This window comes from Belonocnema kinseyi, chromosome 8, assembly GCF_010883055.1.
Source record: "Belonocnema kinseyi isolate 2016_QV_RU_SX_M_011 chromosome 8, B_treatae_v1, whole genome shotgun sequence".
Classification (NCBI taxonomy): Eukaryota; Metazoa; Arthropoda; class Insecta; order Hymenoptera; family Cynipidae; genus Belonocnema; species Belonocnema kinseyi.
Window position 1 is genome coordinate 45,830,300 of NC_046664.1, and position 13,949 is coordinate 45,844,248.

General features: G+C 32.3%; 1 protein-coding gene across 4 annotated transcripts in view; it reads left to right on the forward strand.

Moving 5' to 3' along the window:
• The window catches only part of LOC117178254 (protein outspread), a 368,009-nt gene that overhangs the window by 285,557 nt on the left and 68,503 nt on the right, over positions 1 to 13,949 (forward strand). For all 4 annotated transcript variants that reach the window (XM_033369600.1, XM_033369601.1, XM_033369602.1 and 1 more), the window contains exon 4: positions 10,264 to 10,452. In XM_033369600.1, the coding sequence (XP_033225491.1) occupies positions 10,264 to 10,452 (189 nt within the window). The remainder of the gene's footprint in view (positions 1 to 10,263; positions 10,453 to 13,949) is intronic.

Here is a 13,949-nt window from a genome sequence, read left to right on the forward strand (position 1 = left end):
ATCACTGGTGAATATTATGCATCATTATTAGAGCAGCTGAAAGAAAAAATTTAAAAAAAACGACCACATTTGGCGAGAAAAAAAATTCTCTTTCATCACGACCACGCCCGAGTTCACACATGATTCGTTTCAATGGCTAAAATTGAAGAACTAAAATTCGAATTGGTCGAACACCCACCGTATTCACCAAATTTAGCCCCCAGTGACTTTTTCTTATTTCCAAACTTGAAAAAATGGCTCGGTGGACAGAGATTTCCAGACAACGAAGACGTCATTGCCTCTGTAAGTGCTTATTTGAGGAACTTCCGAAAACGCACTTTTCTGAAGGATTAAAAAAACTTGAAGAGCGATTGAGCAAGTGTATAGAGCTCCAAGGAGATTATGTTGAAAAATAAAAAAAATTTACCCAAAAAAAATTGTTTTTATACTTCATTCTAAGGACTTATTGAACTACCCTCGTAGTAAAAAATTTTTGTGGAAAATTTAACTGTTATATTCAAAACTTATCTTTATTTGTTGAAGATTCATCTTTTTGGTATAAAAAGTCAAGATTCTTCTAAAACATTCGACTTTTTAACTTGAAAACTCAACTATATTGTTGAAAGTATTTTTTGTTATTTGCTTTAAATATTAACAATTATATCTTTCGTCGAGAATTAATCTGCTTTCATTGAAAATGCAATTACTTGGGTGAAAGATCGAATGCTTTGTCAAAAATGAATTATTTTGTAAAAGATTCATCATTTCAGTTGAAAATTCATATTTTTGGTGAAAATTAAACTATTTTCTTAAAAATGAGCTTTTTGATGATGCAACATTATTTTTTAATTAAAAATTGAACTATTTTATTTTTGTCTGAAAATTGATATTTTTAGTGAAGAATTCAACTATTTGTTCGAGGACTCATATACTTCATGAAAAATTCACCTGTTTTTGTAGAAATGTCATATCTATTGGTTAAAAATGCAACTGCTGTTTGGTTGACAATTAATAATATTTTTTTGTTAAAAATTCGGGTTTTTCTTGTTGTTGAAAATTAATTCTTTTAACTGAAAACTTGATTATTCTATTTTTTTATTGACAATTAATCTTTTTTTTTTAGTTAGAAATTCATCTTTATTGGTAGTAAAATAATCTTCTTGGTTGGAAATTCAACTATTTGGGTAAAACATCCTCTTTTTCGTTGGAAATTAAATTTTTTCGGTAGAAATTTAATTATCTTGGTTAAAAAATAATCTTTTTTATCAAAAATTCATTTATTTTATCGAAAATTCTTTTTTTTTAGAGAATTTTAATCTTGTTTCAAAGTTCATATTTTTCATAAAAAATTCAACTATTTGGATTATCGACTATTACATTTTTCATGGAGAATTCATATTATTTTGGTTGGGGATTTCCCCCGTGATTAAAAATTTAACTATTCTGTTACATATTCGTTTTTATTTTGGTCAAAAATGTTTGTTTTTTACCTGAACATTTCACTATTCCATTTTTGTTTTAAAATTGATTTTTTTTTTAGTCGAAAATTCCACTATTTGGTTGAGAATTCATGGACTTTCTGAAAATTCGTATTTTTTTACAAAGAAATTAATCTTTGCGGTATAAAATTAATCTTTTTACACGGGAAATCCCATTTAAGTGCAATTTCGGGCATTATCCAAAATTACCTTCACTTAAATCGAACACAACATTCGCTCGCTCCAAGCGTTAACAGCCATGGCCGTGTGAACCATTCATGTTGGATTAGGACATATGTAATAGCTAATAGTGACACATGACTGAGCACTGCCTCACTTTCGGTCCCGTGGTCTCTGCATCTCCAAAATGCCGAGAACTGAAATTCTAGGGTGACTCAAATGGGAGTTACTTAAATGGGATTTATAGTGTAGTTAAAAATTCAACTATTTTTTAAAAATTAATTTTTTTAATGTAAAATATAACGATTCCATTTTGGATAGAAATTTCATGTACTTTGTTGAATATTTGTCTTTTTGGATAGAAAATTACTCTTCTTGGTTGAAAAAGTGTGAAAAATCACCCTTTTCCCTGTTTTTGTAGCATTTTGTGCTGCGAAGTCTGAAGCCCGTTTGAGTCTACAATTTCCAAAATATCAATTCGCAAAAACTGACCCTCCAGTTTGAAAGTGGGCAATTATTTAGCGCAATTCCCATTGTCATGACTCCATTACAGTTTAAAGAATAAAAAACGATTTCACATTTGCTAGAAAGTTGAGGATGTAATTTGAAAAAGCGAAGACACTTCTTGATGAATGATATATGAAGTTGGATAATCATGTACCAAGTGAAGTTTTCTCTTGAAGCTTTACTCGCTGAACAATTATCCTGTGAAAACAAATGTTCACAGTTGAGGCCCCAGCCCTACATCGGCTGGCTGTCGTTACGCCCATGTCCTTGGGCCAGACTAACTTATGTGTTCCCTTGGTTGAGAAGTAGTTACTATACTGCAAACAGACTCCAAAGCGAAACTATCTGCTATCGCGGGGATACCGACGATTCATGTCCATTTTCAATTAGCGGTCGCAGCAGTACTTTGCAAACTTATGCCCCTGCCGTGTAATCATTGGCCATCGACAAAAGCATGATTTCTTGCCGATTACCAGAGTGAGAGCATGTGTGAGTGTGTGTGAGAGAGAGATAGAGAGAGAGGCAGGTGGTGTGGGCAGTATGATAAAAGTAGCTAGTTGGTAGTTAGCTCAAGGAATATCTCGATAATATACGATCCGGTCTTACACCGACACCGATATACTTCAATATCCGTTGTCCCTTGTCTAAACGACTTTTAATGTTCCAAACATGTCAGAAGAAGCTCGCAGAAAGCCTCCTTTCATCATCTTTTCTGAGTTATGAGCTACTAACCGACCAGTACCTTATTAGGATGGTAGATTTCTATTAAACTTCTTCGGGGTGGCCGTAGGTCAGGAAAACCCTAGAAATCAGGGAAAAGTTAGGTATTTTGATAAAAATCTGGTATGAGTCGGGGAATTTCTGTACAAGGCACTCTAAAATCTAAATGACTATCAAGAATAACAAACTTGAAATATAAAACAATTTTAAATTTTTTTATGCCGTTTATAAAAGAGTTCGTATTAACGATTTTACAAGATTAAGATTCTGAACTATAAAAATTAACGGTCAAGGGAAGTGAAAAGTTAGTAAATAAAAACGAGGTAATTTTGAAAATCAATTTTTTCAGGCCTTCTGTTTCTATTTCTTTTTTTGCAACATGACTTTACTAGATTTTTCAAGAACTTGAATTAAATCAACTGATTATTTGTACATTTCACGAACTATCTTCTAAAAAAGTCGTCTTATTAGAATGAAATTTTAACTATTTGTTTGAAAATTCAACCATTTTCGGGTTGTAAGCTTGCCGCATAAAATTTTTTTAGAATATAAATCTTTTGTTGAATTTTAATTAAAAAATGTTTGTTTATTCTTTTGAATCATTGCCATGGTTTCTATAGGTACCATTCTTTAAATCAAAAAATTTTGGCAGTTTAACAAAATTTTGGACAATTTTAAAGGTTGAAATCGAAGGGTTCCAAATTGATTTAAGAGATGGAAATTTTATACTATTAAAACATTATCTTCTTAGTCCTAGTTAGATGATGAGCACTTTTGATATTTTATATATTCTGCATAGGCTCTTCATCGAAAAGCGACAACTTTACTGTTTTAATAATACATCACATGGACCAGTGGACCAAAAACTCCTAAATCTTCTTCATAAAATAAAAAATGTTCAGTCTATGGATTTTTAATTTCTCCAGCTGGATTAGAGGGATAGAAATTATAGAATGGGTACATTAAAAAATGTTGGACTAGCCCAATTAGAAAGGTGTATAGCAATCTTATTCGATATTAGCCAGAATCGTGATATTCAATATTCATGAGTCAAACTTCGAGAGGTTCACTAACTGTGGTTCACCAGCATCAGATTATACCCGATATCGACATATAAGTTGTGTCAAAGTCGATCGAGTATGTCCCTATATCCTAGTTCGTTACGAATGACCTTGAAAGTAACATGTAGACCCCGAGTTTGTACTTGGTGATAAATCATCCTCTTTCATACTGCATATGTATATGTACATACACGATACAATGTACATACATACCTATACTTCATCCTCTATAGTTCTACATGAATTCATGTAAGCGTGACGAAACGCACTTGTCGAGATTTCATGCCGACTAAGGGTTTCTCAATTTTCTTCTCCTCGGTCGACAAACTTTCTAAGGCGAATATGGAAAGCGAAAAACGATCGAGTGCGAGAACTATAAGAAGTAAGAACCGAGAAGCCACTCAGCCAGGGCGCGTGTAATAATGGTAAACGGGCGAATAGGTTTAGCATGTTTCCTCTAGTGAGCAATTGCGAACCCGTTTCTTATGGAAAAGACCAATTCCAGCAATTCCGGATCCGCTAATGCACTTAGCGCACTTTTCTCCGCGGGACAACCTTTCTTTTTTACGAAACCGCTTTCTCGATAGCGACCGGCGCGGCGAACCGGCATGGGCACTTGATCCCTATTACCAGTTTTGTAGATGTAAGTACTAGTCTCCTGACCCGAAGTCTATTCTTATCGAACGTTTCTAACCAAATGGCGCCTTGTAAGACAGCCTCTCTTACCTTTGCTGGATGAAGAAACTACTGTCGGACATATCTTGATGAGAGACTTATGCTCTTTTATGATCCAGCCTACTTGCCTATGAGAAAACAACTTAGCATTTCTTGTTTCAGTAAGTCGATCATTCATGCGAAACTATGATCGAAAAGCTTAGGAAGGAGTAGAAGAAAACCACGGATGAAGTATTTGTTTTCTTGATTTGTACGATTTGTAACAAAAGTAAAGCTGAGGAATAAGTATGGAAAATGGCAAGGTGTGCAAAGAGATGATTTCCAGGTGGTCGAAGCTACTTGTAGGTAATAGTAAGAAGAGGCAAGTTGCGTAGGAAGGAGCAGAAGGAAACGACGGATTAAGTAGTTGTCTTTTGAAATGTCTTGATTCGACTAATTTGGAACACAAGTGAGACTGGACGATAAATATAGAAGATGACAAACGGTACAGAGAGATGAGTTGCAGGGTGGTCCGGACTACCTACTTAAAAAACTTAGAAGAAAACTTAGGAGCATAAGGGAACAAGAGATAGGTAGTTGTCGTTTGAAATGGCTTGATCCGCCTGATTTAGAGCAAAAGTGAAACTGAGCAAAAAATATGGATGATGACAAAGGGTGGAGAGAGATGACTTTAAAGTTGTTCCGGGGTATCTATAAGCAATGGTACGGTGGTACACGCAGAAAAGGATCGGTATAATTTACAACACAATTGGTACCAACATGGACAACGTGACTTTTGAGTAGATTTTACAAGAAGTTAAATTAAATATACTAATTTTCTGCATATTTCACCTAACTTCCAGTAACATTTACAGGGATATGGAAAATCCGAGCTCAGCAGATTTTGATGTACGTTAGGTAAAATGTACAAAAAATCAATTGATTTAACTGAACTTATTGTAAAATTTAATTAAAAGTTATGTTGGCCTTATCTGAAACAAAAGGAAAGATGGCAAGGGGTACAGAGACATTAGTTATATGTTGTCCGGACTACCTATAAGCTATGTTAAGAAGAGGCAAGTTGTCGGACCTAAGATCCGATCAAAAACGTTAGCTAGAAGCAGAAGGGTACTATAAATTAGGTGTTTGTTGCTTTAAATGTTTTGTTTCGACTAATTTAAAACAAAAGTGAATTGTAGGAATAAATATGGCAGATGAAAAAAGGAGCATATAGATGAGTTACAGGTGATCCGGGCTACCTGTAGGCAATTGTAAGAAGAGGCAAGTTGTCAGAGATTAGATCCAGGTAAGGTATATGTAAAACACGAGTTATCGCGCCTCGACGATGATCTCCATCGTCTGCTTCATCTTTGTCCTACTATCTGCGGACAGAACCGAGGCGATCTTAACCTCTCATCTTCATCCCGTTTGCCTTTCAGCCAAAGGTCTCGGGTGTCACGCGATACGTGTCTGCAAAACTGGACGTCGGCAACTTTACAACTTTGCATCCAAGTACTCAGGTACTGCCTGCAGGTATGATTGATCGGATCGGCTATGGCCTAGTTTACACCCAGTATTTCGCTCAGAATCCAAACTGGTTACAAACCAAGATGCTTCGTATCGGTCTTCATGATTTCAATTCGAGGATGGTTTTCGTATTCTTCAAAAACATACAAAAAACAATATAAGACTATGTTAGAAAGTTATTCGAGTCTAAAAGTACTTATTATACTTCAAACCGTTCGAAAATCTAAACATATAGATAATTGTTTAAGATTTTTAATTATAAAACCATAAACAGAAGCTGGGAAGTAAATTAAACTTCTAATTGCGCCTAACATAAATAGAAGATGAACATGATAGCGTGTTGATCTAGCATAGTAGACACCGGAACCTGGCTAACGACTCGTAAACGTTCCTCGCGTTTCCTAAGCTTCAAAAGGTTGAAGGTCGTCATCGCATATTTGCGTTTGTTGGATGCAATTTTAATGCGCAATCCAAGAGTTTACGCGTAAATCTCTGTCTGGAGACGCCTAAGTTTTCAGGCGTGAATTTCAAACATTCAAAGACGATCCGCTGTTGGTTGGCATTTAATAATCCTCAAGGCATTCATTCCTATATTCATTATTTCTAAAGTATTAAACTTGTACATTTTCTACCGGGAAACAATAAAAATCAAGTAAGTGATTTGTAGTTGGTAAACAAATTTTCGGATTCCGCAATAAAGATACTGTAGGCCATTAAAAAGTTGGTACCTATAAATTAAGGCAAGATCTCAAGCACCAGGAGACTTATCAAGCGACCAAACATCGTTAAGTATGCAAAAATGTGCTTGTGCTTGTTAAAGTTTAAGCAGACATGTCTTTTAATTTACAAAACGAGAGTATTAAACGTCATAGGATCTAACGGTAAAATCTTGATCGTCGAGTTTTAGCGTCTTAGAGCCCGATTCTAACCTGGTGATTCTAATTTGCATTTCTGAAGGTAGATTAAAGTAAACTGTAAACGACAAACAGTAAATTCAATTCGTTAAATGTTAAATTAAAGAGAATCGAGTGGGCACTAGAATCTCGTGTGCAAGATTCAAGAAGACGGTCATTGGTCCCTGGGCAAAGACGTCATGCACTCCTTGCTAATAAACACGTTGTGCAAACAAAAACCCATACTGGGCGGTCTCACACATAACGCCCGACATAGACCAAGATGGATTGCTGGACTTCATCCAAAGCTCGCTCTCATCTTGGAACTCATCATAATTCATATATAATATTTTGTATCAGAGTGTGTCATAAATAACAAATTATTACAAATATAATGGGAATAAAAAAATTCTTTTTCTTTTTTGAAAATCAAATCAAATCTATACCAAAATTGAGCCGAAATCGATTGCACTCCCTGATCGTGGTCACCGGATAAACTCTAAATATAGTTATTTTCTTGTATAGTAAAAAAATGTTTACTTTTCACGATAAATTCAATACTTTTCTATATCACTATAGAAACAAAATGGTTTGGTTCATTTTCTTTTGCATCGCTTACTTTTTCTTCATATGTTTAAGACTTTTATTACATCTAAGCTGGTAGATATTCTTGAGGCTAAATCATTGATAATTTATGCATTTTTTTCATTACTATTATTTGTTAATGTGTGATGAAAACTAACTTCGGTTCGAACATCGAATCGAAAATGACACTTCTTAATTTAGTATTTTTTAAATTTGAATTTCTTGAATAAAAAATCTTTCGTGGCGCCAGAACTGATCTTCGATATTCGAAGGCCGTTTAAATTTCTGGCATGTTTGCTGCGCTTCCAAGGAAATTAAATGATTTATAATCCACATTGTTGGTAGAGGCGCTACTTTTATTTATTAGACATAATTCTTGAATTTTTCGCACCTCACATGTATATATAAACATTTTATGTATGCAATTTACGTACATATTTTTTGTGTGGGGATGATGTCTATGCAGATTTCTGTAGTGTTAACACAGGTCGTAAACATAGTTTATGCAAGCCATGATCACACTGTGAAGTATATTGTTAAAGGATGGTCTGGAAGAGACACAAAGGCAAAGAAGTCCTGCTTTTTCGAGCTCTTTAATGAGGCCTCTAATTTACCAAAGTTATTTATTTTTCAATAAAGTTATTTTAGGTTATTTTAAAAATAATTAGTTTCTTGAACTAAGAGGTACAATTAAGGTTCTAAATAATTTTTCATCAAGTCATAACTATCAAACTGTCATACTATCTGAAAATCAAATTACTAATACCTCTGCCAAAAATCATTCAGCATTGTATGCACTTTTTATAGTCTATACATGAATAATTATTTGTCACTTTATTAATGGTGAGCGGAAATAATGACAAGACTAATTTTTGGCTCCAGTCAATAATTACGCAATTTAGAGGCCTATCGCTAAACTCTACATTTTAATTAGTCAAAACTGACTGTTTCGAAATCAAATTTGACTGATTCGAATAATTCTGATTCGATCAATGACAAATCAGTCACAAGTGACTTTTCAAACCAGTTAATTTTGGCTCACTGATAAAATAAGTCATTTTTAATTACCTGAGCTGTTACATTTTAAAAATGTAAAATAAAAATGTAAATTAAAACTAAAAATGTAAAATTTCAACCAAAAATAGAATAGTTAAATTTTCAATTAACAAAATTAATTTTTTTAAAACGGGTTTTCAGCATAATAGTTTAATTTTCAACCAAAGAGGTACTTTTTTAACTAAACAATGAACGTTTGACCAAAAAAATGTTTTTTTTTAACAAAGATAATCAACTCTTAATGTATTTTTAATTAAATACTTAAATATTCTTTCTAAAATACGAATTTGTAAGAAAAGCCAAGAATTTCCAACCAAAAAGTTAAGTTTTTAATTAAAAAGGTTTAATTTTGTACTGCAACAAAAAATCGAAAAAATATTTCAAATTTCAATCAAAATATTTGAATATATAAATAAAAAATATGAATGAAAAAAATGGAATAGTTAAATTTCCAATTAAAATAATTAATTTAAAAGCAAAAAATCGCATTTTCGACAAAATATTTAAACTTTCAAACAAATCAGGCAATTTTCAACGAAAAATGAATATCCGATTAGTAAACTAAAGTATTAAACTAAAGTAATAAACTAAACTAAAAAGAATAATTTTCAACAAAAAATGGAAAAGTTAAATTTTCACTAAAAAAAAAAAAAATAATAAATTTCAGCCATAGAGATCAGTTTTCAATTTAATTGAACCCTTAACCAAAAAATGAATTTTTAACAGAGGAGTTCAACCTTGAACCAAGTATTACGCGCGTGGCTCCCTTCACTCGCAGGTTGCCTCGCGCTTCGCGCTCGGATATTTATTCTTTGCATTTGGAATGCTTGAAACAAATTTAATCAAAAAGATCTCCTTTAGATTGCAGTATTTATATGCGTCTTCATATTCTGAATTGTCTACTTCATTAAGTATAGTCAAAGATTAAGTTTCTCAAAGCTCTGTAGGCTTTAAGGTACACATTCTCATCGTGACAACAACAAAAAGATTTTATTTTCAAAGCGAACACAGTTGATATCTGAACCAAAAAAGGTTTTAATTTTAAATGAAAAAAAAGCCAGAATTCTACCAAAAAAAAACGAATTTTCAACCAAATATTTGTATCCTCGTGCACTTGATTTTTCAACTAAAAATATAAAATTTCACCCGAGCATGAAATATTTTAATTTTTAATTAACAAAATTAATTTTTCACAAACAAAAAAAAACGAATTCGGAACAAAGTAGTTAAGTTTGAATTTTTGAACTAAAATTATGAATCTTCAACCAACAAAACAAGTTTGATCAAAGTAATTTAACTTTGAATGTACTGAATATTCTGAATATTTGATTGACTTAATATAGATTTTAACTGATATAAATTTAGAGTGCACATTTACCAATAATCACTATCCGCTTGTGGTCAATAGAATTGTTTTCTAAGTTATTGTTAATTTATTTGAACATAAGTTTTCTACTATTTTTAACAATTAAGTTGTTATGTTAATATATGGTAAAGCATTGTTTCTATTATTTTACGTCGAATATAGATAACTCACCCTACACTTTTCATCAGTGCATTAAAAATTATTTTAAAATATCTCTATTCGTAATCGATGGCTAATAATTTATGTATTATTTTCAGCCGGAAACTGTGCCACAGTCGAGGATCGACATGACCCGTGTGCTGGAAGTTGCTGCAGCAGAGGATGTCACTGGACATCCTTACAGCCTTGCAGTCACCTCTCCAGAAGGTGTGACCTTCGTCAAGGGCACCTGCCGCGAAGAAACGCGTTGGTGGGCCGACGTTCTTCAAGTTTACTCGAGAAACAAGGTTTGTTTATTTTTTATTCTGTTTCCGTTTCTCAAGGAGAAGTCTCAAGTGGTCAGGGAAAATTAAATTTGGCTTTACTTTTACAACAAGAAATTTGAAGGAATTCATGACGATTCAAAAGTTCTTCATTTAAATTCTTTTGTCTAATATTTCGTTTTATATATTAAGAACACAAACTAAAAAATAATTTTTGTTTGTGGTTTTAAATGCAACTATTATTAAAATTATTGTTAATACTTTAAGGATGGATATACAGAATTAGGTAATCAAAAAAATGAGAATTTTTCAAAAGAGCGAAAAAGTACATTTTGTGAAATTGTCATATCTGTAAATAATTCCAATTCAGAGAGTAAATTGTGAGTTTTGCTCAACAGTAGCTTCCTTACATTCAGACATATATTATTTAAGCCTATTATTATTACTTTGTTTTTAACTTTTACTCGTTTAAACTCGGTTATACATGATAGCCACGGACTAAGTCAAGTGACTGATGAGATTAGAATGTTATAAGTTAATTTAATACGATGCTTGAAACGTCCTGCGATGATGTTGTAGGTATACAATTACGAGCGGCCGCGAGCGTTGGATGTGATAACAGTCACCTCTGGATGCTTTGTTAGATCTTACTTATTATTATACCTATTATTATTTCATTATTTTCTATTAGTCTGATTTTTTCGGCGGCAGTTCAAATTGAAAGTTTTGACATGTAGATTTGCATTGAAAACAAAATTTGCTATGCTTAGAACTGATTTTTTAGTTTTAGTGTGTAAAAAAGTAGAAAAATAAAAAAATATAGAATTTTTAGATCACTATTAGAAAATTTTTCATATCGTGCGATTTTCGGCTTCAAATTTTGATTTTAATTTAATTTAAAAAAAATTTGAAAACGCTATAACTCTGAGCATTTTTTTGTTATCGAAAAAAGTCATAAGGATAAATTGTTTGTTCTTTTTAATATTATAAATATCCGTGCACAGAATTTTCAAATTCAGAAAAAAGTGGTCTCAAAAATTTTCAAAATTCGCTCACTTTTTGAATTTTTATCAAAAATGGCTGTTTCACGAACTCGTCCTTTCTTTAGGATCTAAAAAAAGTGTGCCAAAGATGAATTTGATTCAGTTACTTTTTCGAGAGTTATCGTGTTTACGGACGGACGGACAGACAGACAGACTCCATCGTGAAAACCTGATTTTCGGATTCAGGGCGTCTTGAAACGTGGATATGGTGAATTGATGTTTTTTCGTTATCAAAGATTGAGAAATGAGGAAATTTCATTTTTGAGACTATTATGCTAGAATGTTTTCTTTTACTTCGTGTCTTAAAAAATGGCTACGATTGGAGGTCTTGGCATGTAGATGTGTATTGCCAAATTTAAATCATTGTGTTCATTATGCAGAAAGCCCTTTGTTTTATTTCCTGTCATTAACTTTAAAAGAAACGTTTTCATATAATAACGGGAGATTTTACAAATGGAAAGAATCTTTTTAAAAGTGGAGTGCTATAAAGTTAAATATATTCTTCAGTTTATAATCGAAAAATGACATTTTCGAATCAACATTTAAGAGATTACGGTTCTGCATTAACTCAAACTCTTTCAAATTAAAACATTCGAAAATTTTAATATATTGATCGTTAAAAAATGTAGATGAAAATAATGGTTGCTGTTTAGAATTGGTTTGCCTTTTAAGATCAGGCGATGTCGTATGAGTATTTTTATTTGCATCGTGAAATTGGAAGCTAGTTTAAGCCATATTTTCTTATGCATAGTAATCCACTATATACATATAATATTCCCGGCTTTTCAAACAATTTTTTCCAACTTATAAAATTTGCAAGGAATTAAAATGTAACTTAGAACTCTGAATGGACATATAATCATAATTTAGGAAGGGAAACATATAATCTTCTTGAAATTCGTTTCTAAGAATTTCTCTGTCGCGTGTTTATCACGATCACGAGAAATTCATTTCCAATTTTTCTTGTTAAAACATCACCTCGAGACCTGTTATTATTTATTACACGAGACAAGCGAAACGTCGGTTAGTAAGGTGCAACTAAAGGAGAATTATTTGATTGGGGGGATTGGTTAAGGGGAGTTGGACGAGAAAAAACGCAAGTTGACAAAAAGAAATGCAATTTTCCATTCACAAATGCGATAAGAGAAGTACCGCGGAATCATTAGCGCATCCTGCTGCGTTATGCTTGTTATGTTTACAATAATCTTGTCCACGATGACTCGCATCGGAGCCATCAACTGATTGGCTCCTTCCTCTGCAATTCATGTTTGCGTGTGTCAAAAGATTTCATATAAGCATTATATCCATTTTGCCCCTCTCTCTCTTTGTTTTTCAATCTTGAACCTTTTTTTCGTTTCGCCTTCTGCAAACGGATATCTCAAATTTATGGCTGATTTAATTCCAGTTTTTTTGTCTTTCTCAGATGGGATTTTGTCGTGTAATTTCAAGGTGGCTGTAGGTCAGGGAGAATCTGAAAGTCAGGGAAAAGTCAGGTAATTTTATTTGTCAGGAAAGTTAGCGAAAGTCAGGGATTTTGAAAAAAAAACCTTGCAAAAGTCTGGGAATTTCTTTAAGAGGCATTTTAAATAATTATTAAGGATATTCAAATGTAAATTTGTTAATTTTTGGTTGAAATTAATTTATTCCGTTTATAAAAAATTCTATGTTAAAAAGTGTTACAAGATTAACATTCTAGTCTTCGAATTTTAATGGTCAGGGGACATGAAAAGTTGGTGAAGAAAAACAGGAATGTTGAAAATTATGTTTTGCGGCTACCCTGATATAATATTCTTGTTAATAATTTATTTTCCTGATATTTATGTTTATATTTCGTTTTTTTCTGTATTTGCCTCCTCCTGATGATTATATTTTTCGTTGCAAATGTTATTATTTGGTTTAAAGTTCAATAATTTCGTTAAAACCCTTTGGTTTGAAAATCCAACTATTTAAAACTCGTCTTTTTGAGATGAACAGCCAAACATATTGTGGCAGAAAATTGAGTTTTTCTTGAAAATTCTACGAAAATCTTTCTTGGATCAGAATTCAAATTTTTTTTCGAACATTAATTTTTTTTTAAGTTATCTGTTTCATTCGAAATTTAATATTTTTTTGGATGAAAATGCAACTTTTCGGTTGAAAATAAATCTTCTTTGGTTGAGGATTCACATGTTTTGTTGAAAATTCGTCTTTTTTTGGTTGAATACGACTGTTTCTAAATTTAAATTGAAGACTTTTTTTCGAAATATGTTAGAAATTTTGTTTGAAAATTTATCACTTTAGTTGAAAATCCGTTTTGTTTTTGGTTGAAACTTAATTTTTAACTGAAAATGTAACTGCTTCAGTTGAAGATTCATTATTTTAGTTGGAAATTCATCTCTTTGGTACGAGGGTAGTTCAATAAGTCCTTAGAATGAAGTATAAAAACAATTTTTTTTGGGTAAATTTTTTTTTATTTTTCAACATAATCTCCTTGGAGCT